Source organism: Cimex lectularius, unplaced genomic scaffold (genome assembly GCF_000648675.2).
Source record: "Cimex lectularius strain Harlan isolate CLEC.00 unplaced genomic scaffold, Clec_2.1 scaffold131, whole genome shotgun sequence".
Lineage (NCBI taxonomy): Eukaryota > Metazoa > Arthropoda > Insecta > Hemiptera > Cimicidae > Cimex > Cimex lectularius.
Window position 1 is genome coordinate 855,317 of NW_019392685.1, and position 26,678 is coordinate 881,994.

The window sequence follows — 26,678 nt, forward strand, 5'->3', positions numbered from 1 at the left end:
TACAGTTCATCATTCCACCTATATCAAGAACTCAAACAATATACAGCTCGCTAGGCTAACTTATTGATTAGGAATAGACACACTAATGAGGATGGTGAGAAGCCAAATCGTTTCTGACAGCCCAGCAAAAGCAAAGATAGAAAGACTAATCTGATCTGAAACGACTAAACTGCAGGCTCATCATTCCACCTACTTCAAGATATTCAACAATATACAGCTAGCTAGGCTAACTTATTGATTAGGGATAGACACACCAATGAGGATGGTGAGAAACTGAATTCCTTCTGACAGCCCAACCAAAGCAAATATTTACAGGCTAACCTGATCTGAAATGACTAAACTACAGGTTCATCATTCCACCTACTTCAAGAGATTTAACAATATACAGCTAGCTAGGCGAACTTATTAATTAGGAATAGACACACTAATGAGGATGGTGAGAAGCCGAATCACTTCAGAGTTCTGACAGCCCAGCAAAAACAAAGATGGAAAAACTAACCTGATCTGAAACGACTAAACTACAGGTTCATCATTCCTTCTACTTCAAGAGATTTAACAATATACAGCTAGCTAGGCGAACTTATTAATTAGGAATAGACGCACTAATGAGGATGGTGAGAAGCCGAATCACTTCAGAGTTCTGACAGCCCAGCAAAAGCAATGATGGAAAGACCAACCTTTTCTGAAACGACTAAACTACAGGTTAATTAACCTGTATGCCCCACTAAGTTTTCTCTGTTTGAACATTACTGATCTAAGACACAGACACACTGAAGATGGCAAAAGCCAAAACGCATCTGATAGACCACCCAGCAGGGACAGGCAGGATAAAATTGTCAGTAATGACCAAAGTACAGGTTCATCACCCTGCAGACTGCAGTAGGAAATTCACAGTATTAATAAATCATAGTAGTACAAGTAAAGAAAAATTATTTTATTGTTTTTATAAATTAGCATTATAATATTATTTTACATTCCACGTGCATAAAAGCAATTATCACAGTGATATTCCACTTCTTCTCACAGCAGCGCTTAAAATTGGGTTTGGATCCGGTTCTTCAGTAATGACCCTAACTCTTGTCCATTCTCGATTCACACTAGATTTCCGAAGAGCGTCGATGACCGCTTGGACGTAAAGGCTGTCCTCGAAAGTCGCCGCCAGGGCTACAGGAGCTTTGACCCAGCCACGTTTATCTTCCAGCGGGAGGAACGCTTCTCTCAAAGCGCCGACCATTTTAAACAGACCTTTGACGTAAGGCTTTGCGACACCTTGGGTTGATTCGTGACTCTTTAAGTTCTCGACGTCGAGATAAATAACGTCCTCTTTGTCTCCGTTTTCTTTGCAACCGTACAAATCGCCACCCCTTACGACAAGGTAGCCCGATTTACCGCATACTAAAACCTGAAAATTCCAAATTCACTTATAAACAAGCCTGGTTTACAAATGTTTAATATACCTCTTGACTGAATGTAGTAGGAACATGCGAGTTTAATGTCACTGTCACCAGGGTACCCTTCGACATCTGCATCTGGAACGAGGCAAAATCAGAACTTGTGATGTTCCTGATGCCCTTGACGGTGCTGGTATTTTTTGTAAATGTCCTGATCAATCCGTGAACTTGAGTAGCTTTTTGATGAGTCAGAAACGACACTAAATCAATCATATGACTTCCCACCAGTGTCAAAATTCCTCCTATTTAACAAATAATCACTCAAACTTGTATTATTTATCAAAATAAACTAGATCAGGTAAAATATATTTTTTATAATTATGTAATTACCACCCATGGATTCGTCACATAGCCAGTCGTATATGTCATTGAGTAAGCTTCCAGTTTGAACACGTACATCGACGACTGTTATTTCGTTGTCTTTTCCCAGGTACCCGTCCAAAATTGCTTTCCGCATCTGCGAAAAGGCGGGCAGAAATCTCAGGGAATGGTTCACAATGGAAATGAGACTCGGGTAGTACTGCGCAGCCCTGACCATCTTGAGAGCCTCGCTCTGACAAAGGCCGGACGGTTTGTCGCACAAGACGTGTTTCCCGATACCTGCGAAATGACCGATAAATGAAAAATTTACAACACATTGGAGGCAGACATTACCCAAAGCTTTAACGGCAATCTGAGAATGGAGATTCGGAGAGCAGACGATGAAAATAAGATCGACGTCTTTCCTAAGAAGGACATCGTCGATTTTATTCGTAAAGAAAGGTATGCTGAGCTCCTTGGACACCTGTTCGGCTTCAGCAAGAGTCCTTCCCCAAATTGCTTCTATCTTAAAGCCTTTTGCTTTTAAAAAAGGGACCACCACTTTGACTATGTTCCCCGTACCAAATACTCCAATACCGGGAAGCATCGTTAACAATATCAAGTACAAAAACACTAAGCCATAAGTTGTTTCCCTTATACTTTAAGTTTAACCCATTGGTTTATCTTATTTAACAAAAATAAATAAACAAATAAATAAAACAATTTTCAAAGAACATAAAAACAAAGATACTTGTTTATTCACTTTACTTTTTTGTAGGCGACACATGAATAACCCAAAAGTGTCTATTATCCCCTTTCACATCCGGAAACAGTTATTTTTATTTATTATTTTTAAAGAATTGTTAAAAAGTAAATAATAAATATTTTTTCCTCAAACTAAGCCAGGAGTTAATAAACAGATGAAACCTATCCGCCTGACAGTTCAGTCATCAGTGATCAAAGAGACAATATAAAACGATAGACAGCATAACTGTGACGTCACAAAATGGAAAACAAACGCAAAATTTAATTGAAAATAAAAATAAATAAATTTATCAAGTTATTCTGTTAAATCATAAAATATGATAAAAGAAAGGCAGAAAAGAAACAAAGAAACAAGCAGTTGCTGATTATCAATCATGACCCATGACATAAAGCCTGATGTGCCTTGGCTCTATATAGAGAGCAAGTAGGCATGATGTGATGTAGAGGATTATGTAAAGCAGACTTCATAAAAAATCTCACAATGCTTTTTTTTCTTTTTTATGTACATATCAAGCTGTCACCTTTCCTAAATACAAATATTTTGGCCTTTTATTTTGGTCAAAATTAAATCCAGTGCTCGAAATTATGCTTTTAAACAATAACATGATCGTCTAATGTATTGCAAGGTTAAAATCATAAACTATGAAAAAAGGAAGATAGCAGAAGAAAAACTGGCCCTCAGGCTTGATGTGCCTTGGCTCTATATAGAGAGCAAGTAGGCATGATGTAACAGCCTCTTTCTTTGGTTAAAACTAAATCCAGTGCTGGCAATTAGTCTTTTAATGACATGACATGGTGTGACAATTATTTTTAATTGTAAAGAACCACCCAGCAAACCACAAAAGGAACTCACAGTACGTTAATTTTAACTGGACTTTTTTCTTGTTTTATGTACATATCAAGGTGTCACCATTTTACGACACAACTATTTTGGCCTTTTTCTTTTGTCGTTGTTAAATCCAGTGCTGGAAATTATGCTTTTAAACAATAACATGATAGTCTAATCCTAATGTATTGCCAGGTTAAAATCGTAAAATATGAAAAAAGGAAGATATCAGAAAAAACTGGCCATATGGCTTGATGTGCCTTGACTCTATATAGAGAGCAAGTAGGTGTGATATGATAATAATTTTTAATTGTAAATGATAACCCAGAAAACCACAAAAGGAACTCACAGTATTTCATTTCTTCTTGGACTTTTTTTCGTTTTATATAAATTTCAAGCTACCACTAAATACCAGTAGTTTTTTTTTTTTTTTTCGTAAAGATGATCTGTAAGATCAAACTGCAAGTTCATCATGACACACAGACACACAGGAGAAAATCTCATAATTTACGTTATTAATGCCCAATCAAATTCTTACATGTGAAAGTCTCAAACCGCAATACTAAAATTATAAATCCTTAATTAATTTAATGTGCAAATAAAGTTAACAGAAATTACACCAGTGTAAAAAGGCAGAGTATGGACAGGAATAAAAAAAAATGGATTATTTAGCCCTCAGGTACAAAAATCATAAATCTGTAGAAGGTGGTGAAACTCTATAATAGTTTTTTCTATTGCATTGGTCAAATAACCGTAGAAATTTTTCTCAATTGTTTCATCGAAGCACTGGCAGCTCCTTGTTTAAATGTATTTTAATATTATGTTTCACATACTTTAAAGAAATCTTCAAGAATTAAATATGACCTTCACTATTTGTACAGGTTGAGACATCAGATATTAAATTTTTATACATACTTTTCAACTGGGTTTCTAGCTGTAAAAAGAAATAAACCAATATAATTAAAAAACAAGTGAAAGAAATATTTTAAATTGGATTTTGAAGGTAGGGCATAAAGACACAATAAATATATAATTACTGTATTGAAAAGTGTAACTATTATCAAATAAACATTAATTTTGGAAATAGGGCAATATTAAGAAGTATAATTAAATATCAAAAATATATAAAAACAGGTAGTACTAATGTTTGTTCATAATGAAGTAAATTATCACAAATAAAAATCCATTAAATATTGGGTTTAGAAATCTATTCTGCTCATTATGTGAAAGATAATCTTTAATTAGTAATGCCATGTAAATTGAAATGAACAGATATGAAACCAATACACAAAAACTACCAGAAATCTGCTTTAGTTTGTGAAACTCCTTCATTAAAAATTGTTCGACAGCATTGATCATTTAGTGGTTCATCCTTTTCTCAAATGTTTCCATCGAGATGTTTTAATATTATTATTCGCGTGCAGCAACAGGCTCGCTATGAACAAATTAAAAATAAATAACTCCACTGTTTGTACTGCGGACAGGTGCTGGTTATTAAATTTTCATACTTTTCTTAAGAAAATCCTTACGAACCAATTTTGCCTCATTTTTAAACAGACTACGTTGTAATAAAATATATGAATGAACCGGGGTTTATAAAATTTCCATGTTTTAACTATTCATTAACGCTGTCGTAAATGGAGAAATCTTCTTTTGTTTTTTCAATAAAGAAAATGTTTAAAATTTGATTCTTTAATAACACACAACTGGGAAAATATGATGTAACATATGTATAACATAACGTTCAATATAATTTTACAATTATAAGCATGACAGTTTTAGAATATAAAATACTATAATAAATATCCTTGTTCTATATAGAGAGCAAGTAGACATGATATGAACTTGTTTTTAATTGTATAGGATGTCACCCCCTGGATTGACGCGGATTGGGGGTTGAAACCTAAGGGGCAGAGTTTAGCTAGGGGCGAAAATGCCCCCCCCCCAGGCCAGACTCCTTATCATGGGGGTTACTGAGAAGCGCCAAGGAGCTTCAGGTGTTCCCAAAACATTGGCTGATGAAAAAGGGCTCCAAACGATCCTCTTAAGGTCAAATACATAATTTTCATATATGTGTGGTCCTTAGTTTTAACTTATTTAGTTTTGAACAATATTTAATTTTTAATTATAAATAGATTTTTTGTTTCTAATTGATTTTTAGGTGATTTTAGGTTAGCTTATAAATTTTAAAGGTGATGGGTTCTAGGTGTTACCTGTCACCTTTCCAAACTACCAGTATTTTGCCCTTTTTTCATCAGTCAATTACATCCCAATGCTGGAGATTAGGCTTTTAAACAATGACATGATAGTCTAATGTATTACAAGATTAAAAGCATAAAATATGAAAAAAGGAAGATAGCAGAAGAAAAAGCTGGATGTATGGCTTGATGTGCCTTGGCTCTATATAGAGAGCAAGTAGGAGTAATATGACAATTATTTTTAATTGTAAAGGATAACCCAGAACACTACAAAAGGAACTCTCAATACTTCACTTCTTCTTGCATTTTTTTCTCGTTTATATAAATTTCAAGCTACCACTAAATACCAGTATTTTTTTTTTTTTTTAATTAGTCATATAGTATAAAGTTGACATTCCATCTCATACACAAACCGTATTTACAACCAATATGGACGTACAGATTAGAAGTCAGCTCAAAGCTCAAACATCCTCCATCTTGAAACTCGATCAAAAATTATTTTAAAAATTCTCACCACTTGATTTTATTTATCAAATAAAACTACACACAATTAAATTTTTGTCCATAAACTGATTCAATCCTGTTATGTAAATTTCATAAAAATCATCCCTTCACTAAAAGAGATGGCTTACAGTTCTAATGATGATAAGAGTGGATGAAAAACTAAAAAAAAATTCTTATAAATCAAATTAATAATATGTACCAGTAGGGTAGTTCCTCCACTCTTAATCGCTATACCACAGCAGTTGTTAGACCCACGATAGCCTAAGGATGGTGGCTTGGTGGACAAAGATACTACAGCTAGGGGCAGTCAAGCTTCTTAGTACTGCTCAGAGACTAGCATACCTGAGCATCACTACTGCTCAGAGACTAGCATACCTGAGGATCACACCTGCTCAGAGACTAGCATACCTGAGCATCACTACTGCTCAGAGACTAGCATACCTGAGCATCACTACTGCTCAGAGACTAGCATACCTGAGGATCACACCTGCTCAGAGACTAGCATACCTGAGCATCACTACTGCTCAGAGACTAGCATACCTGAGGATCACACCTGCTCAGAGACTAGCATACCTGAGCATCACTACTGCTCAGAGACTAGCATACCTGAGGATCACACCTGCTCAGAGACTAGCATACCTGAGCATCACTACTGCTCAGAGACTAGCATACCTGAGGATCACTATTGATCAGATACTAGCATACCTCAGCATACCAGCATCCAGGAAGAGGCCACAGCCAAAATTCAAGCCATGCCTACTCGCATAACAAGAAGCAACTAAAGAATCTGGGGAGCTTTAGATAGACAGTGTTTTGGGGATGCTTGTTGATGCCATGACCCTAAATTCAGGTTAGACAAAAGTTTCCAAAATGCCCAGAGTTGTTTGGGATTGCATTAGGGGAAAACAACAAAATTATCTTGGTACCATGGCACACAGGCAGAGTGGAGATTAAATCAGCAAAGGAAAGTTTGTTAAGGACACCTATTGGCATAATTTTGTGGCATATCAAACTGCCGACCATGTTGATCCATGAGACAATTTAATAAAAATGAGTCCACTAAATGGGAACGTAGCCCTGTTCAAGGGCAATGTGAAAAAGTTCATCAAAGGACCATCACAGGAACTAATGGTAAAACTACTAAATCTAGGTTGTGTTGGAGTAAGTGGGCACTGCAGGCTCCAGAGGCATATAGACTCAGAGTAACAGAAACAAGCCTGGGCAGATATTGCCAGTAAGAAGAAGTGACAGCAGAACATGTCTTCGGTTCAGGTGAAAGTTTATGTAGATTCTTCTCCTGGGCGGAGAAAACCCAAGCCTGAAGGATGCACAGGAGGAAGTCCTTGAAAAAGGTTCAGGATCTGGTAAAAACAGTTAAACTTAATAAGGAGCACTAGACAACAATGGAGATGAACAAGAGACCAATACTATTCAAGGTCATAAAGAGGCTTACACCTCTAATCTAATCTAATCCAGTCTTAATCACTTAGCACATTTTGTTGTTAATTTGCCATAATATTGCTACTTTTTACTCTCTATATGAGGTAGTTGTAACATGCGTTGTAAAAAAAAATCAATATTTAATGAAGCAATTATTCAATTGTCGCTGCTGTAAAATTCTGTGAGAAATTAAAAATGAACTCTTGTTTACATAAATGTGAGGTGTAAACTATTAAGTTTTCATTTATGCTTTCCTAAACCTGTAGGTTAGTTGGTATTTTGTATTGATTTCCTTTTTATTAAATTGATTGTTTTCCCATCCTTATAGACCAGTGTTAAAATGGCAATAACAGCAAAAATTTATTTTCAGTTTTTATTTAACATTATCCATTTTACATTAGTTTGTGTTTAAAATTCATACCAAATTTTACAATATTGAATTTAAATAAGATATTTCCACTTAAAAGAGCTAACGAAGTGCTTAAGTATTTTTTATTACTATAGTGAAGTCTATTGTCTCAAAAAATAAATTTCCCTCAACTAAATTACGTACACTAAAACTTATTTAATATTCAAAAACTTGTACATAATTTACTTCAAAATGTGGTCGTTGAAAATTTGACAGTGCGAGACAATTATACTTGATGAAATATACACTGGGATCAGTCGGTAGAAAATTTCATCGCACGCATAAGATTGAAGTAAGAATAAGCAGTGTTCATCACCTGAAAAATAAAGAATAATTCAATTATTCAAAATTCAAAAATAAATAAATAAAGGACAATACTGTGCCAAACAGTTCCCAATTGATGTCTGTTAAACCACCGGCCTTGTAGGTAAGACGAGTTTTGCATTTTTCTTGGATTATTACCATCGATTGTTTAATACTTTTACTGCAATAGAACCATTTCGTCTCATAAAATGACCGAAATAGTTCATCATTCTGTGAACATTTAAACAAAAAGTTTTTTGAAATATACAACAGATCGTATTAAAGGGTTACCAGATCGCTCAAATCTTGCCCTCTCTTGCAAATGACGATCATAGCTGTGAGTTCCAAAATGAGGAGGAGAAAGGAATGTAATTGTGGGGCTATTCTAGTCTCACCCTAAAACATTAAATTGTATCAGTCAGTTTAAAGATATTTAACTGAACTATTCTAGATATTTTCTTTGTACCTTGAGTAATGTAAATAAAGCGCAACCAATAATAATAGAAATAAAAAATATAACGATAAACATTGGCCATCTTTCAATGATGTCAATCTTTGTGTAAGCCCTGGTTAAAATAAATAATATAAATATATTTTTATTGACTCTTGAAACACAAATTACCTCAGGATTTGATAATGATGCTGTACATTTTCTTTAATGCACTGTTCATATTCCTTTGTGAATTTTGGGTCTGAATATAGCGCAATGATGTTTTGATATGTTTTAAAATCATTGTATTTCACTTTGCATTTATTCAAAGCCCTTTGTTCGATGTTCTTTATAGAATAGATTAAAATCCTTAATTGGACATTTACTGAGTGGGTGGCGTAAAATATAAATAGCACAGCACTTCCGAGCACTGATAGAACAATAAATGCGATAATAATTTCATATACTAAACACACGTATTTAACCGTATTATTTGTTATTAAAAATGGAAAATATAGTGGAACTGGCAATTGCATGTAGACATCATTGATATAAGTCTCTTCTATAACTGTACCTTGAAGCATATCTTCAATGGGACCACCAACGATTACTTGCAAGCCAATAGTAAAAAGCATGAATGATACAAATAGGAACATATTTTTCTGAACCATTTTTACTTCCTCAAGCCAAGGTTCAACCATTTTCGAATCAAAACTTTCATCATATTGATAAAATTTGCTGTGAAATATGGTGAATGTTTCAGACAGTATGTCTCGATTGTAATTCATCCAGAGTAATATATTAACGGTCATTGAGACTCCGCCCATTATGTGAAAAGCTTGAACCGCAATACCCAGTTGGAAATCTTTTATCAGTACTATTGTGTAAAATAAAATAATTATAAATGTCCCCAGAATAAAATGATAGAGAATAAATTGGAATATCGAAAAATAGATCCATTTACCCCTCAGGCACAAGTAAAAAGCAGAAACCTGCAGAACATAGTGAAATTCTTTCATAATAAATTTTTCGACCGCATCGGTCAAATAACAGTTGAACCTTTTCTCAAGTGTTTCCATCATAGAACTGGCATCTCCTTGTTTAAATGTATTTTATTATTATTTTTCGCGTGCAGTAAAAAACTCTTTATGAATTGAATATGACTGTTTGTACCAGTTGGGACTTGGCCTATTATACATTTCTTGAGAACGTTCTTCACAATCAATTTTTTATTATATTACTACTGACAATTTCATTTGTTGCTTTTTTTCTTTTTTGTACAAGGGTTTGCAATAGCAGATGGTCATAGCTACTATTTCTCCTAACATTCCTAATTGTTGATTATATTTATCCTAAAATTCCTGATTTTTTATTGCAATTACATAGCTCAAATAGTAAAATATATGAGGTAATAGTTTCACATGATGTCCATATTTCTTTGACGATATTACCAACGCTCCACCGGTTGGTTCCTTGGCTCTGAACTCATGCTGGATAAAGGATAAACAGCGTAGGAGACAAGTTGGACTATACCACCCTTATCTTGTGCCTTCTGTTCATGTACAACATATTCCCATTAATTATTATTTTCATTTGAGATTTTTGGTTGAGATAAAAATTAGTGTCACGAGCGGGATTTGAACCCACAACCTTCGGCTCAAGACGCCACTGCTCTACCACTTGAGCTATCATGACTTCGATCCACTTGCAACCAACTTCTCATCTCAACATAAAATCGTTCGAATTTTCCCTCTTTTTGCCATTTTTCATCTCAACTAAAAATGATGAAAAGAATAATTAATTTGAATAATTAATATGGACAATTGTGGCCATTAAACAAATTTCAATTAATTTGATAATTAAAAGAAGTAATTATTTCACTAATAGCTCCCCGTGATCACTTCATAAATCGCCGAGAATCCTGATCACGACATTTGAAAAATAACAAAAAGAGGGAAAATTCGAACAGTTGTAGGTTGAGATAGGAAGTTGGTGTCTAAAGGGATCGATAGCTCAAGTGGTTAGAGCAGCGGCGAGCCAAAGGTCATGAGTTCGAATCCCGCTTGCGACATTAATTTTTCATAGAAATTATAAATGATGGGGTGAGTGTGGAGTTCAATCCTTTTTAAAAAAAAATTGGTTCCTACTCACATTAAGTTACTTAATGTGAGTAGGATCCATCTTTTTTAAAAAGGACTAATTTTTCATCTAAACCAAAAACCTTTGGTGAAAAGAATAATTAATATTGTCAATTATGGCAACTAAACAAATATGGATGCAACATAGTTTTATTTGCGGATTTACTGAAGTGCAGCACATGCCCTTAGGAAATTAGGACTTAACCTTGGAAAATGTATTATACTTAATTCAGAAACACTGAAGATGGTAAAATACTGAAATGCATCCAGAGAGATCAACTCAGCTAATTATAGGCAATAAGAGTAAGCATCAAATTGTAAGTTCATCGCCCCAGAGACCATCAGGAGGAAATATCATGATTTAAGTTATTACTGCCCAATAAAATCTTACATGTGAAAGACTCAAATTGCAATACTAATTAGAATCCTTAATTTTTGGAGTTTGTATCAATACATACAGAAATTAAGCGAATATAAAAAGGCAGAGAATTTACAGGAAAATTATTATTTATTTTTTCATAGGTTCCTGGTCCGCTTGACCAAATAAATTCTTCAATTAATTAAGGTTTTGGTTGAGATAAAAAAGTCAGCGTCACAAGTGGGATTCGAACCCACTACATTCGGCTAAATACGCCGCTATTCTACCACTTGAACTATCATGACTTCGATCCTCTCGGACACCAACTTCCCATCTCAACCCCACCTTTTGAATTTTCCCTCCTTTTTGCCATTTTTCAAATGTTGAGATGGGAAGTTGGTGTCTGAGTGGATTGAAGTTATGATAGCTCAAGTGGTAGAGCAGCGGCTTATTTAGCTCAAGGTCGTGGGTTCGAATCCCGCTTGTGACACTGACTTTTTTATCTCAACCAAAACCTTAATTAATTGAAAATTATTTATTTACTTATTTGACTAAGACATAGGTCATTTTAGTCATTTTATACGATACAATCACTTACAAATATAAGAAAACAAAATATAATTATAAATAAATCAAATTTATACTACAATAAGAATCAATTTGAATTAAAAATTAATACTACTTCTTTTACAACTCAAAAGAAATTAAACAAACCATACAAAACTATTAAACTAACCCATTGAACAAAACAGTGGTTATACTTGTAACATAAAATTGAAATTTTTATAATTGTGACAAACAATGCGTAAATGTTGACCGACTTTTTTTTAACCGCTTGTTATTGTTATAGTTAGAATTATTATTTCTGGAAGCTACTTTTATGCTTGGAACATGTGTTTCGTGATCTCCAGCTCACCGCACATAATGCGGACGTCTTTTGGACGACCTTTTCTTTCATCTTTCAATTTCCATACTCCTATATATTGTTCACTCTGGTTACCCAATTAGCACTTTTATTTATTTATTATTTTTTTACATAGACAAGCAATGCCTCTTAATGCAAATATACATCTCATATCAATAATAGCAAAAAAATAATAAAACATTAGAATATGTGAAACAATACAAGAAACCAAAACAAGATCCGCACTTACAAAAGTAGTAAAAATTCATTCATAATCTTATCTTATATCCTAATTTTAATTTTAATATTGAAACAAATATATAAATGTATGTATATAAGGTTAGAAGGTATAAGGTTATAAGGTAGGTATAATATAAGAAAGGACAGATAAATAAAAATATACAGAAGTAACTATTAAATATATCAAAAAGTATAAAACAATTAGTTGCAAATACAGCTTGGCAAGGGGGGAGCTTCAGGCACACTGGGTTCTGGACATGGCTTTTAATGCCATAACCGTTGAATTCAGTTTAGAAAAAAAAATCCAAAAATCCCCGTCATTGAGGAAAACAACAAAATTATCCTTTTCTTGGTACACACAGGGGGCAACAAAGAGGCCTAGGAAAGTTCGATTATTGACCTTGAACCGTCTTGTGGTACACGAAACTGCCAAAAGTTCATGAGATTAAAAATAAATCCTCTGTTCAATGAGAACTTAGCCCAGCAAAAAGGCATGTGAAAAGTTCATCAAAGACCATCACAGAAGCTAACTGCAGAACTAGTAAATCTAGGACGTATTAGGACTAGAATAATAGTCGGACTGCTAACTGGACACTACAGACTTCGGAAGCATATAAACCCGGAATAACTGAAAAAAGCCTCTGCAGATGGAAGAAAGAAAGCATAACAAGTCTTCTGTTCATGTGAAGAGATTCCTATTCCTGGGAGAGGAAAAGTCCGGTCATGACACACGGGAGTTCTTGATAAAACTTTTGGATATGGTGAAAATAAAGAGCTCTAGACCACAATGAGAAGCAGAATAGATCAATACTGATCTTGATGTGCACGCCAAAAAGAGGTCGATACCTTCTCTAACCTAATTCCATCCACACTTAATAACTTTTCTTACATTTTATTGTTAATTTAACCTAACCCCTTATGAGGTAGTTGTAACACGTGTTGTAAAAAATAAACTTAAAAAAAACAGCCAATGATTCAATAAATTATCACTGTGGTAAAATTCTGTTGGTCAATTCTAAATGAACTCTTGTTTGCATAAATGTGAGGGGGTTAACTATTAAATTTTCACTTATTTTTTCCTAAAGTAATTTGTTTTATATTGATTTTCTTTTTAGTAAAGAAAAAAAATTATCATCCTTATTAATAATGTTAAAACATAACGGTAAATATAGGTAATAGCGGTAAAAATTTATTTTGAGTTTTTATTTAATATTAATTCATTACATCAGTTTATATTGTGAAGTCATACCAAACTGTACAATATATCTTTTGATTTTTTAATAAAGAGCCAAAATGTCTAAATATCTATAAATATAAAAATAAATGTCTTAAAAGTGTGGTGGTTGAAAGTTTGAGGTAATAATCCTTGATAAAATATCCAATGGAATCAGTTGGTAGTATCTGTCATCGCACGCATAAGGTTGAAGTAAGTGTAGACAGTGTTCATGAGCTGAAAAATGAAGAATCATTCTACTATTTTAAAAAAATTAAAAATTAAAAAACTAGGAAAATACTGAGGCAAACAGTTCCCAATTGATGTCTACAAGACCACCAGCCTTGTAGGTAAGACGAGCTTTGCATTTCTCTTGGATTATTATGATTGATTGTTTAATATTTTTACTGCAGTAGAGCCATTTCGTCTCATAAAATGACCGAAATAGTTCATCATTCTGTGAACATTTAAACAAAAAGTTTTTTGAAATATACAACAGATCGTATTAAAGGGTTACCAGATCGCTCAAATCTTGCCCTCTTTTGCAAACGACGATTGTAATTGAGAGTTCCAAAATGAGGAGGAGAAAGGAAAATAATTGAGGAGCTATTCTCGTCTCACCCTAAAACAGAACCAAATTTTGTAAATGATTTACATTTGATATAATTTAAAATAATATTTTGTTTATACCTTGATTAATGAAAATAAAGCACAAGCGATAACAATAGAAATAAAAAATATATTGATAAACATTGGCCATCTTTCAATAATGTCAATTTTTGCATAAGCCCTGGTTAAAATAAATAACGTAAATAAATTGTTATCAACTCTTGGAAACACAAATTACCTTAGAATTTGATAGTGATGCTGTACATTTTCTTTAATGCACTGTTCATATTCCTTTGTGAATTTTGGGTCTGAATATAGCGCAATGATGTTTTGATATGTTTTAAAATCATTGTATTTCACTTTGCATTTATTCAAAGCCCTTTGTTCGATGTTCTTTATAGAATAGATTAAAATCCTGAATTGGACATTTACTGAGTGGGTGGCATAAAGCATAAATATCGCAGCAGTTCCGAGCACAGATAGAACAACAAATGCGACAATAATTTCATATACTAAGCACATATATTTAACGATATTATTTGTTATTAAAAATGGAAAATATAGAGGAATTGGCAATTTCATGTAGACATTAATGATATAAGTCTCTTCTATAACAGTACCTTGAAGCATATCTTCAATGGGACCACCAACAATTACTTGCAAGCCAATTGCAAAAAGTATAAATGAAACATACAGGAACATATTTTTCTGAAATATTTGTACTTCCTCCAGCCAAGGTTCAACCATTTTCGAATCAAAACTTTCATCGTATTGATAAAATTTGCTGTGAAATATGGTGAACGTTTCAGACAGTATGTCTCGATTGTAATTCATCCAGAGTGATATATTAACGGTCATTGAGGCTCCGCCCATTATATGAAAAGCTTGAACCGCAATACTCAGTTGGAAATCTTTCATCAGTACCATCGTGTAAAATACAATAATTATAAATGTCCCCAGAATAAAAAGATAGAGAATAAATTGGAATATCGAAAAATAGATCCATTTACCCCTCAGGTACAAGTAAAAAGCAGAAACCTGCAGAACATAGTGAAATTCCTTCATAATAAATTTTTCAACTTCATCCATCAAATAACAGTTGAACCTTTTCTCAAGTATTTCCATCGTAGAACTGGCACCTCCTTGTTTAAATGTATTTTAATACTATTTTTCGCGTGCAGCAAAAAAGTCTTTATGAATTAAATATGACCTTCACTGTTTGTCCCGGATGAGACATGAGCTATTTTAAATGTTGACACACATTGAGAACGTTCTTCACAATCAATTTTTTATTATATTACTACTGCCAATTTCATTTTTCGCAATTTTCTTTGCCAATGCAAATAAAGGTTTTGTATGCCTTTTTTAATACGCTGTATCTGTAATGTACCAGTTTTTTCTTTTCTTTTTTTTCACTCTTTTTACAGGGGAGGTTCACAACAGCAGAATTCATATCAACGCCCAGGGTGTTGGGGTTTTTTTGACCCCAAGCTCTGGAGCTTTTGGGCTGTACTTTTCTTAAATTGTTAGTTCAGTGATTCGTGTTGATCCTTCTCTTAAGAGGTCACTAGGTCATTGAGATGCTAGGAAAAGCTCACTTAGGTTCCAGAAACAATTAAATTGGAAAGGAACTAAACAATTCGGGCACACAACCATCATTAATAAAATCATTCACCCAATATTTGATATAGGAACTGACTACATGATCACGGAAACATTCTTTACAACATCCTATAAAGTCTCAGCAGACTATAAAGGAGAGGTTGAGCTCAGGTGAGCATCAATGATATGGTATTGATGGCTCCAAAACAGACGAAGGAGCCGGATTGGGTGCTTTTTGAACAAGCCCGAGATATGAGCAATCAAACTCATTAGGGAAGCACACCTCAGTCTTTCAAGCAGAAATACAAGCCATCAATGCTTGTGCCATAGAAAATCTTAAAAGAGATTACACTGGGAAAAAATCCTCATAGGATCTGATAGCCAACCAGCCATTAAAGCATTGGCATGTAAAAACATCACATCAAAATTAGTCAGTGAATGCATCCAGAATGAACCTGGGACCAAAAACCTGGGGAAACCCAACAACTGATGAAGCCTTGGGTACCAGGACCTAGAGGAATTTTGGGTAATGAGAAAGCAGACAGACTAGCCATAGGAGGATCTATAAGACCATACATAGGCCCCAAACCCCCTCGGTATAACAAAAATACAGAATCCAAATAAAACAAAGGGAGAAGTGGATAAACTCTAGGGGCATTAGACACAGTAACCTTATAGGCTATAAAGCTAAAACAACCTTCACCAAGATTGACAACAGACAAATTCACTGCTGCAGTTGGAGAGGGCTAGACTCAGACAAGTGGACTATCAACCGGTCACTGGCATTTGAGAAAACATCTAAACAACATGGGCATATACAACGATCCCATCTGCAGATTATGCAACGATGCCACCCATATCATCTTAGAATGCAAAGCAATGCCCCAATGGAGATTTAACCTAGCATACAGGAAAAACCTATGGAATGAATTTGTAGCAGCAAGTCAATGACCTAGTACTTTCGAGAAGAAGGATTGAGTCGATTGCACTGAACCTGGGAATTAGGAAGGTACAAGCTAGAAGGCTGCAGTGCCTGAGGAGCAGTGAGCTCAAACCACAAAGTACAAACCCCACTTCCTAGGTTTATTATCAAATATTAAAAAATTTCTATAAACCCTAACCATCCCTCTATAATAGATGGCTGACAATTTCTTTATGATTTCATTGAACCATAATTCTTCCCCCAAATGATCCTTTCTGACTTCTTATAAAGTTTAAAGTTGATGCTTCAGGTACAAATAATGATATATATCTATCATAAAAATGTAATAAAAGTTAAAAAACTATATAAATTGTACTTCATGCTAATTCGATTCTGATAAGTAGTAAGTATCTGAGGAATTTTATGATTTTCTTGAATTGAGTTTTATTTGTGCATTTAATATTAGTTAGTCTTTCATTTCAGGTGTTTTTATATATATATTTATTTATTTATTTTGGAATCCAGAGCGCCTGCCAATGGGAAGCTTTTTTTACTAGGATTCACAACAGCAGAGGTCACCATATAAACCCTCAGGGTGTCGGTGTTTTTGAAAAAAAAAACATTTGTAAGTATATCGGGTTCGAATGCAGGACCGCTGGATTCGAACCCGGGACCTTTATCTTACAGTGATGAGCGCCGTGTCAACGCCTAAACCGTTGCGGCCACCGACGCCCCTTTCTCTATAACGCCCGTAACGCCACAAACATTGAAAATTGAAATCCAATCTGCTGGTTGTATATAATGCATGTACAGTTGTATATACAGATAAATGAAGTAAAAAAAATTAAAATACAAAAAAATGGAAGATTGGAATTTTGAGAGTCGAGGGAAATTTTTTGAGGGTTCCGGCGATTGATAAACAACACTGTCAATCCTTTGACACTTATTTTGTCCCTTTAAAGCCGAGAGTCAATGGCTACCTTTTTATGTTTTTCAACTGTTTTATAGTAAATAATTTTTTTTTATTTTGTCAAAGGAAAAGAGAGTGTGTTGTTAAAGGACGTAATTACCAGGGGATGGTGGAAAGTTTTTAGCAGTTGGAAGTTAAGTTATAAAAAAAATTGGAACGAGCGTTTTATATATCCCTGATGTTTTGAATGTCGATTAATTATGTGTGTTTATCAATGTTTTGATATAAAAGTGTCTTGACGGCTTTAAAGGAATATAATATAAAGTATATCTGTGAGAGAAGGCGGAAATATGGAATTGGGATTCGGTAGGAGTGGAGTGCTGGACACTCAGGTGAGAGGCCAGTGGTACAGAGTGGTGGTCACGTTGGAGGAAGAGTACTTAACGATCAGCCTCGACGATTCGTACGAGAACTCGACTGCTTTGAATGGAACTCTTAATAACAACAACACGCTGGATTCGGCATCGGGGACCCTGGAGAACGTCGAGGTGCCGGACTCGATCGCCAACTCGAACAGGATCGTCCGGGTTGTCAAGTCTGACAACAACGGGCTCGGGATCTCGATCAAGGGAGGCAAAGAGAACAAAATGCCGATCCTGATATCGAAGATCTTCAAGGGGATGGCAGCGGATCAGACCGAACAGTTGTACGTAGGCGATGCGATCCTGGCAGTCAACGGTGATGACCTCAGGGAGGCGACGCACGACGAGGCGGTCAAGGCTTTGAAACGCGCTGGGAAAATAGTACAGCTAGAAGGTAATTTTCACTATTCTCATATTTTCTAGATACACTAGCTCTGGATATTTCAATGGTACCAAAGCAACACCAAATTGCAAAATTTTTGCCTGTCTATCCTTGATTAAGTTTTCAGTATTCAAAGTATCGACCACTTTTCGATCGTCTTGAAGAAGAAAGCAAATTAAGTTGCTATTGCCATGCTTTCGATTTTAAGGCCTTTATCAGGGCGAAAACAACTTGGCCATGTTGGGACTGAATCGGTCTTCAAGGAAATTTGAGATCGCCTTTAAAAAAACTGAAATATGTCAATCTGTAGAATTTAAGCCTTTTTGCTTAATAGGGCAAAAACTGGGCAGTAGCAACTAAATTTGCTTTCTTCAAGACCATAGTGTTCGTACCCTTGTTTATGTATGTCAGATATGTTTCAACTTCGCCATTTTCAGTGGTCTAACTATGCAAGCAGCAAAGTTAGACAGTGTAAAATCATTCCTAAGCCTATCGTGAGGTAATAACTTGCCATTTTGACTATTTAGCCTTATTCTATCTTACATCCATCTATGTCTGTGATGGATTCCTGTATTTATTTGATTGTAGAAGTCAGAATAGTGATGATGTTATGCCCTCAACCACCTTCTTATTTGTAATTTGATCCTTACTGACATTGCTTAGTTGAATTGTCAGACGCGTCCGACTTTTTTCATTAGGTTGAGAACGCAAGCTGCAAAGTTAGGCAGGGTCAAATGATACTTAAGCCTATCGTGAGGTAATAATTTGCCATTTTGTCTCTTTAACCTTATCCTATCTTACACTCATACCATGTCTGTGATGGATTCCTGTACTTATTTGATTACAGAAGCCAAAATAGAGATGATGCTGTTATGCTTCCTCAACCACCTTCTTATATGTAAATTGATCCTTACTGATCATTTTCTAACCTTGCTGAGTCGAATTGTCAGACGCGTCCGACTTTATTGGATTGAGAACGCAAGCTGCAACGTTAGGCAGGGTCAAATGATAACTAAGCCTATCGTGGGGTTCCCAATTTTCCATTTTAACCCTTTGGCCTAATCCTAGTCCTCTAACAACATCCAAGTCTGTGATGGATTCCTGTATTTATTTGATTACAAAAGCCAAAATAGTGATGATGCTGTTATGCTTCCTCAACCACCTTCTTATATGTAATTTGATCTTTACTGATCATTTCCTGTCTTGCTGAGTTAAACTGTCAGACGCGTCCGACTTTTTTATTGGGTTGAGAACGCAAACTGCAAAGTTAGGGCCAAACGATACCTAAGTCTATCTTGGTTCCTCATTTTTCATATTTACCCTTTGGCCTAATTCTCATTATTTTACATCCATACCATATTTGTGGTGAATTCCTGTACTTTCTTGATTATAAGAGCCAACACACCAACATATTGGTGATACTTAATATGCTATTTGTTATGCCCCCTCGACCACCTTCTTATATGTAATTTGATCCTTACTGATCAGTTTGGTTTGGTTAGTTTAGTTTGGTTTGACAGGCGCCCTCCTGAGTTGGACTGTCAGACTCATTCGATTTCTTTTCATTGGTTTGAGAACCCAGCCTGTAAAGTTAGGCAGGCTAAAATGATTCCTATGCCCAATCCTACATATAATGTCTGTGGCCGTAACTGAAGGATCATTTGCAGACCTCATGAAAATATCTCAAAATAAGTAAATTCATAAGCCCTTCGTCAGCTTATAATTTGCCATTTTGACCCTTTGTACTAATCATCCCTGAACTGTACCAATCATCTTGGTCTGCCTATTCTCACTGGGGTGGTCAGACGATGTGTTTCGGCTCTTCACCATTTTCAGTGGTTTAAGTTCGCAACCTGTGACTTTAGGTGGTTTAAAATAATCATTTGCAGACCTCAAGAAGGATTAGGTCAAAGGGTCAAAATAGCAAATTAGAAACCTACGATATGCCTAGAAATTTACTTATTGTGAGATATAAAAGTAAATTTCTAAGCACATTGTAGGTTTCTAATTTGCCATTTTGACCCTTTGACCTAATCCTTATCTTCTATCCTTATTTATTATGATTATTAACACAGTGGTGATATGTTTTAAATCCACTTAACCACCTTCTTAGTCCATTGCTGAGCAGACTGTAAGTTACGTTTCGGATTTTGCCATCTTCAGTCTGTTTCTGTTAAGTCGCTTTTATAAGGTCATGGGGGTGGAGTTATTATTTTATCTAAAAAATTTATAATATATTATAAATGGTTGTTTTATCTTTCAACTACAGATCGCGAAATGATTAAATAGCTTGATTGGAGAGGTTTGAGCTAGAGGTCAACCAACTCAGACATATCACCACATTCCTCAATTAATTTCTCTATTAATTGAGATATAAATTTACTTTTTTTTCCATTTTCACAAAAATAGGTTTCAACGGGTTAACATATTTTATTCCACCTTTGCCTTGCCTCCACAGATATTTATTTGATCTCATATTTGATCTTTTCTAAGATTAATTCAGTTGACAATCAATTAAATTAAATCAATTGACTTTTACAGAATTATGCTGTTGACAATAAAAAAATAATAATAAGGTAGATTTTTTGTTTATGCATGCCAATTGTGTTCTTTAATCGCAGTTTTTAATCGCTTTAACAAAAGTTTTGATGTAGAAAGTTGATTATTTTTTATTTTGGATTTTAAAACCTTTGTAAGCTTTTCCAACTTTTTATTTTTTACGTAGATGTGTTTCGAGGCTCTTTCCTTCTGCTCCTCAGTACATTTTTATTTTGAGTGTCAACAGACGACTGAGTTGCAAATAAAAATCTGAAGTTGGAAAAGCTTACGAAATTTTTATAATGCAGGTTCTTATCCATATCTAAAAAAAAAGCAAGAATTTTTTAAATTATTTTATTTTAATTGCTAACGCATTTTGGGCCATGTCCCTGGTCTCTCTTCAGAGTTCACTATTTAAAGGAGTTCCATTTAACTAAATAGTAGGCTCTGAAGACATGGCCCAAAATGCATTAGCAATTAAAATATTAGGCATAAAAATAAATGGTGTGTTTAGTTAAAAATAAATAAAAAAATAACCAACTTTCTAGATTTAAAATATTTTTACCACATATTAATTTTTTTTTTTTTTAAGTTTTGATAATAGAATACATCAGACCTTCAGTTGATGTATGGTGTCCAATATTCATGCATATTTCGCCAGTTTGAAATGTTAAAAAAATATTTGCCCTTATATTCGAATCATTTGATGGAGCCTTTTGATTAAAAAAAAAAGTATATCATCAAGAACAATTCAAAATTATTCCATATAAAATATAAATTTGTGAGTTGGTTTTATTTTGCAGTGTATAATTGTTTTACCATTTTTCAGACAGTTGGATGTCATTCACATAAATCAAGATTTGTATCTCTTAAACCTTTGATTCAATATTTTTATAGCTTTTTAACTTTTTGACAAGCCAAGTGTATTTTAAACTAAATATTTATGTAAATTACTAATCATTTCATATATTTATTTTTTTTAAATGTCATTTGACAAAGATTTTGTTGTTTTTGTTATTTTCAGTTAAGTACCTTAGAGAGGTGACGCCTTATTTTCGTAAAGCGAGTCTCATTTCGGAAATCGGTTGGGAACTGCAAAGAGGGTTTTTGACGTCAAACCAGCCGATTCCAAAGTCGCCTCACAGGCCGCACACCCGACATTTACCTCTTCAACTATGCTACCTCACTAGGAATTATAGTTATCACGACAAAGGTAATTTAAAGGTAAAATGTTGCATTAAAGCCTGTTCAACGTTTTTTTCCCCTCTCCGTAGAGAATCGCTGTTTTGAGCTTCACTCTCCCGACTGTGTTCACAACTGCGTTATGAGGGCGGCAGATGCCGCAGAATGCTCCGTCTGGTACAACAGCATTCATTCTGTACTGATGCATCTGACCCAGTCAGCGCTTAGGCATGCCAATTCGCTTCTGACATCCTTGACTGGTGAAATACATCACATCGGGTGGCTTTGTCGTACTCCAGCAATGCATGTAAATAATTTATTTCCCTTGAATAAAAGTATACATATATATATTTTAATTCTGTTTTGTTTAAGAATGGAAGTTGTGATTCAAGTGAAGACAACTCTGAAAAATGGGTCGCAGTTTTCGGTGTAGTTACAGATAGAGAGTTAAGACTATATGATGGGGCTCCATGGTCTGCAGAAGCATGGGCTAGCCCGTGTCTAACGTGTCCTCTTGTCTCTACGAGGTATAGGTCGTCAGATTTAACTTTAGCGAATCAACATTGAAAGTTTTTTTAATTTTGTAGGTTGGTTGGGTGCAGCAGGCAAGATAGCGAGGCGATCACATTTTCAGTCCGCTGTGGGACGCACGACGGTGTCATAACGCACATCTTGCGTGCTGAGACACACAGGGATCAGGCAGCGTGGGCACATGCGATTGTGCACGGATGCCACAATGCTGTGCTTCAACAAGTTGAAATATCATTCCGTAAGTTCACCATTTAAATTTTATATCCATGGAAAGTATTAAAATCCATCGCGTATTACGTTGTATCAGGAACTGTATATATGCTGAAATCAGATACACTTCATCCATTATTACCAGTTCCTCTTTAGACCGTTGACAATTCACCCAGACCTGGGGCACAGGAGAATTTTTTTTTCCATGGCCACTTTGTATCCAAAAATAAAATAACCGCGCACCACACTGTTTTTATTTTATTTATTTATTTATTTTTTTTTTTTTTTTTCGGGAAACAGTGAACCCTCAGGGTGAAATAAAACAATATTTAAAAAAAAATAATAATAAATAAATAAACAACAAGAAAGTAAAATATCAATGTCCTCTGTATTGGGAATAAAATGGAAAAAAGTCTCTTCATCAACAAAATAACGGCCAGAAAACCAAATTGCATAAAAGAAAATAAAAGTTTGAACCTCGTCCCCATTCTTTTCCTTCTCGTTCCAGAGGGGTTCCTCCCTCACTCACGCGAACTTCCCGCTCCACGATGATGAGAAAATAAAGTCCCACAATAATTTAATCCACCACAATAACTTTCTTTTCACTTTCTTTTTGTCTTGTCCATGCCTGGTACAAGCTCAAGCCTCACCTGTCCACGCCGATGTCTTTGGCCTCTTCCAGGCCTTGCTCACCTTGCGAAGGGCACCCTCGTCTCTACCCGAATCTGGTCTCTCCAGTGCAAAAAAAAAATTTTTTTCCTTCTCTTTTTCACTTGTAACTCCATGATAATTAATTTTTTTGTTTTTCATTTTTTCTTCTACTCTTCGGCCGGTTTTACTATTCCTTTGCAGGTTACTGTTGTTTATTAACCCTATTGAAATACTGTGAACTTTCCGAGTCCCACAGTTCATCCTTTTCTTTTAAATGATTTTCAATGATCCCAATTCATGTCTAAAAACTACTTGAAAACGATAGTAAACAGTGGCTGACTTGTATTAAAAATCCAGTCTACACAATGGCCCATCATCAGCCACCATAAACCATCACCATCGTGTGGAGTATAGGCTGGAGTGCAGTGGCGGATATGAGGGAAGAGACAAGGGATGACTTTGGGAGTGGTTTATCCTTTCGCATCAAAGGGTTGATGCACATAAAATTTCTACCCCGTGCTGCTACGATCAATCTCATCGATCAACATTTGGAAGGAAGTTAATAGCCCAAAATTACCCAAGGACTGGTTACCACTGTTGGTGCCATCTTTCCAACCACTATAGTGGGTCAATGGATAGAGGAAGCAAAAGATAAGTGAACCATGCAATAATGGAGTTATCATCGCAGCTGTCCACAGTGTGACTTGCTCGTATCCTTAATTATTTCTTTTATGCGACAAGACCACCAATTACCAACAGAGTAAAGCAGCATGGGCTGTATCCACTGTGTTAATATGATGTGTGATGGCAATAATGAGCAAAAGGCTTTATGTTATTTTAGCAAATTTTGTTGTTTTCAGGATGTCTGTATCAAGGTAAATCTGCTCAGTTAATTCTACACTTTGAGAATGGATTCAGGCTGATTCAGCAGAGGACGACGATTTGGCAGTATCCTTTCCACAAGCTCAGGTCTTCGGCTGATGACGGCTCTCATTTAATCTGGTTGGATTTCGGACCTGACCAGCCTGACATTGTAAGACGGTTATCTCATCCTCGCTCTTCCCGTGTACACTGTAATTTCTTTTCCAGGAGCTGGACTTGGAATGCTGCCCTAAGCCGCTTGTATTCATACTTCACAACTTCCTCTCTGCGAAGGTGCACAGGTTAGGCCTGTTCGCATGAATCTGTCAGAGCGAACGCGCACGACGAATCTCGACTCCCCATCCCCTCCTTTGATCTCCGTCCCGACATTCCTCCCCCCTTGATTCCCCTTTCTTAAGGAGGTAGAATCTCAGATTTGTGTCGGGTGGCTTTGAACGTGCGCTATCGCTAATTAAAAAACTTTTTTTTAAAATATTTATAAAAAACTTGCATTCATAAGGAAAAATGCTTTCTTCATTATTAATGTTTAAAAGGTGTACAAGCAATATACTAACACAAAAAAGACATCACAGAAATGTATATTTAAACTAATTTAAGTAATGTACAAAGTAAAGTTTTAAGAGAGTATTTATTAAAGTAATGCTAATACATTTTATTAATATATTAACATTAATTTTTACCTCAGTATGCCTAAATTTTTATTAAAAATTTAAAAACTTGTTCCTAACTTTTCATTAGAATTTATTTCACTCTTTTAGTATATTTTTTTAAATGTTTGCTCTAGGGCGATTTTAATCGTATTTCTTGGCCTCTTTTGTCAGGTTATCATATAACTGTGATTTTTAACTGTGATGGCAGTGTTTTGTGTATTTCTGTTCAAGTCTCTCTAATTATTAATAAGTTTTTAATAATAACAATGACATTCCAATAGATTCATTGTGCCTTTATTTTATTTTTCTGTAAAAATTTGTTTTTACATATTATTTCATCGCTCTTTTTTTTTCAATATAGCCTTATTTTACTATTTTAAACAACTAACACCAAATTTGTCGATAACCTATTATGTTTTTACTAATAAACAGAAAAAATTATTTTTTTCTTTCTAAAAAAATTTTAAAAAGCTGACCTTTAAAATCATCCTAGAGCAGCACTCAATCGAACGGTCTAAACTCGAATAGTATTTCAATTTAGAATTTAGTAATATAAGCCAAGGAAATAGGGATGTTTTTAAAGAAAGGGTGTTTAATATATTTGTAAGTAAAAAAAAGTCTATGTGTAACTTTTGTCCCTCAGCGCACATCAAGCTTTAGGTAATTTTATCGCTAATTTATTAAGTGTATAAGTGATCTTTATACACGTTTATACGACGATTGTTGAGAGTACAATTCACAATTTGTGCATGAGTTTGTATTCAGTAAATGAAAACAAACGAATTTTAAACCTAACCTGTTGGAAGTATTCTTTTTACACTGGGCCATTTTTTATTTTTTATTTTATTTTATACTACTAACAACTAAATTGTGTTTTTACATTTACTAATCCTTCTGAATGATTTCAAGATGATATATTTTTATATACTGTAGAATTTATATAATGGTAAAACAAAATGGTTACAGTTTTTCCATGTGGTCTGCAAACTTCCACGTTTCCCATTCCATGTTTTAAAAAGAACAAAAAACAATCTTACATTCCTAAATGATATTAATAAAAGGAAGTTGTTAGAATAAGGTACTAAGTCAATTGAGTAATTCAAAATATAAAGAATTGTTAAGGATTTAAAAAGAGAAATGTATAAAAATCTAATTTATACAATTTAGGGATTAAGGGTTATAATCTGATTAAAAATTGTCAATTTGTAGTCGGTATAATTGCGAACGCATTGTTTTTAAAATCAAAACAAATTTTATTGTTTTAAAGTTTTCAAAAGTGTTTAATTAGATTTTTTTAATTTTTATCTTAGTGCTTGGCAAAAAATTGATACGTACAGAAATATTTACACCTGTTGAATTCCTTTCCATTTTAAACTCAATTAAAAATATAAAATAAACGGACAAATTTCAAAATATTTCAACGGGCGAAATGTTTCTGGTGAAAACCATTGCAATTTCCGTATTCAGTGATACTTTTTGTACAAAAAAAAATCCCAAACAAGGCCGAAAGTTTTCAAAGGCCTAATTATCATCTTTCAAGCCCCCAGAAACTGAAATTTTGCATCTATTTGCGATTCTAATTGTAGTTTATATTTTGTATCAAGTTTTACTGCTTCCAAGCGATGTCTGCTCATTAAAAAAAGAAATTGTATTTAAACCAAACTTTTGAGATAGATTGTTTCATTTTTTTGAGGTAATTGTTTATTGT

At 34.5% G+C, this 26,678-nt stretch overlaps 4 protein-coding genes and 1 non-coding gene across 8 annotated transcripts; 1 reads left to right on the forward strand and 4 right to left on the reverse strand.

Annotated features, from left to right (window-relative positions):
• Positions 1–910: 910 nt before the first annotated feature.
• On the reverse strand, positions 911–2,679 carry LOC106663259 (glucose-fructose oxidoreductase domain-containing protein 1). The gene is made up of 5 exons (XM_014387953.2): positions 2,520–2,679; positions 2,106–2,435; positions 1,782–2,051; positions 1,458–1,693; positions 911–1,402 (listed from the first exon to the last, which is right to left on the reverse strand). Exons 2-5 carry the CDS (start codon positions 2,356–2,358, stop codon positions 998–1,000), a joined length of 1,164 nt encoding a protein of 387 aa, XP_014243439.1. The 5' UTR covers positions 2,359–2,435; positions 2,520–2,679; the 3' UTR covers positions 911–997.
• A 5,217-nt stretch (positions 2,680–7,896) lies between these two features.
• LOC112126513 lies at positions 7,897–9,727 on the reverse strand. Its single transcript, XM_024225756.1, has 5 exons — positions 8,819–9,727; positions 8,663–8,762; positions 8,488–8,592; positions 8,272–8,427; positions 7,897–8,209 (listed from the first exon to the last, which is right to left on the reverse strand). The coding sequence occupies exons 1-5, from the start codon at positions 9,706–9,708 to the stop codon at positions 8,147–8,149; spliced, it is 1,314 nt and encodes a 437-aa protein (XP_024081524.1). The 5' UTR covers positions 9,709–9,727; the 3' UTR covers positions 7,897–8,146.
• Positions 9,728–10,248: 521 nt separating this feature from the next.
• On the reverse strand, positions 10,249–10,321 carry Trnak-cuu. Its single transcript has one exon. It is a non-coding gene; the product is annotated as a tRNA-Lys (tRNA).
• Positions 10,322–13,476: 3,155 nt separating this feature from the next.
• LOC112126511 lies at positions 13,477–15,737 on the reverse strand. Of its 4 annotated transcripts, XM_024225750.1 has the most exons (6): positions 15,194–15,737; positions 14,327–15,126; positions 14,170–14,269; positions 13,997–14,101; positions 13,781–13,936; positions 13,477–13,716 (listed from the first exon to the last, which is right to left on the reverse strand). In XM_024225750.1, the coding sequence occupies exons 2-6, from the start codon at positions 15,013–15,015 to the stop codon at positions 13,654–13,656; spliced, it is 1,113 nt and encodes a 370-aa protein (XP_024081518.1). In that variant the 5' UTR covers positions 15,016–15,126; positions 15,194–15,737; the 3' UTR covers positions 13,477–13,653. The 4 variants fall into 4 exon arrangements, with proteins under 4 accessions (XP_024081518.1, XP_024081517.1, XP_024081516.1 ...); XM_024225749.1 differs by having other exon boundaries at positions 13,791–13,936; positions 14,327–15,737; XM_024225748.1 differs by having other exon boundaries at positions 14,327–15,737.
• Positions 15,738–17,547: 1,810 nt separating this feature from the next.
• On the forward strand, positions 17,548–26,678 carry LOC106663193 (beta-1-syntrophin). Its single transcript, XM_014387846.2, has 7 exons — positions 17,548–18,338; positions 21,889–22,077; positions 22,139–22,353; positions 22,419–22,573; positions 22,634–22,815; positions 24,299–24,471; positions 24,528–26,678. Exons 1-7 carry the CDS (start codon positions 17,873–17,875, stop codon positions 24,618–24,620), a joined length of 1,473 nt encoding a protein of 490 aa, XP_014243332.1. The 5' UTR covers positions 17,548–17,872; the 3' UTR covers positions 24,621–26,678.

Excerpts from the sequence above, each read along its gene's own strand:
- LOC112126511 (XM_024225748.1), bottom strand. The coding sequence starts at position 15,213 with ATGGAAATACTTGAGAAAAGGTTCAACTGTTATTTGATGGATGAAGTT. Across the intron at positions 14,270-14,326 it reads CATCACTATCAAATTCTAAG|GGCTTATGCAAAAATTGACA; the intron begins GTAATTTGTGTT and ends TATTTTAACCAG. Across the intron at positions 13,937-13,996 it reads GGCAAGATTTGAGCGATCTG|AATGATGAACTATTTCGGTC; the intron begins GTAACCCTTTAA and ends AAATGTTCACAG.
- LOC112126513 (XM_024225756.1), bottom strand. The coding sequence starts at position 9,708 with ATGATGGAAACACTTGAGAAAAGGTTCAACTGTTATTTGACCGATGCG. Across the intron at positions 8,763-8,818 it reads CATCATTATCAAATCCTGAG|GGCTTACACAAAGATTGACA; the intron begins GTAATTTGTGTT and ends TATTTTAACCAG. Across the intron at positions 8,593-8,662 it reads CTTTATTTACATTACTCAAG|GGTGAGACTAGAATAGCCCC; the intron begins GTACAAAGAAAA and ends TTAATGTTTTAG.
- LOC106663259 (XM_014387953.2), bottom strand. The coding sequence starts at position 2,358 with ATGCTTCCCGGTATTGGAGTATTTGGTACGGGGAACATAGTCAAAGTG. Across the intron at positions 2,052-2,105 it reads GATTGCCGTTAAAGCTTTGG|GTATCGGGAAACACGTCTTG; the intron begins GTAATGTCTGCC and ends GTCATTTCGCAG. Across the intron at positions 1,403-1,457 it reads CTACTACATTCAGTCAAGAG|GTTTTAGTATGCGGTAAATC; the intron begins GTATATTAAACA and ends TGGAATTTTCAG.
- LOC106663193 (XM_014387846.2), top strand. The coding sequence starts at position 17,873 with ATGGAATTGGGATTCGGTAGGAGTGGAGTGCTGGACACTCAGGTGAGA. Across the intron at positions 22,078-22,138 it reads TTATAGTTATCACGACAAAG|AGAATCGCTGTTTTGAGCTT; the intron begins GTAATTTAAAGG and ends CCCTCTCCGTAG. Across the intron at positions 22,816-24,298 it reads ACAAGTTGAAATATCATTCC|GATGTCTGTATCAAGGTAAA; the intron begins GTAAGTTCACCA and ends TGTTGTTTTCAG.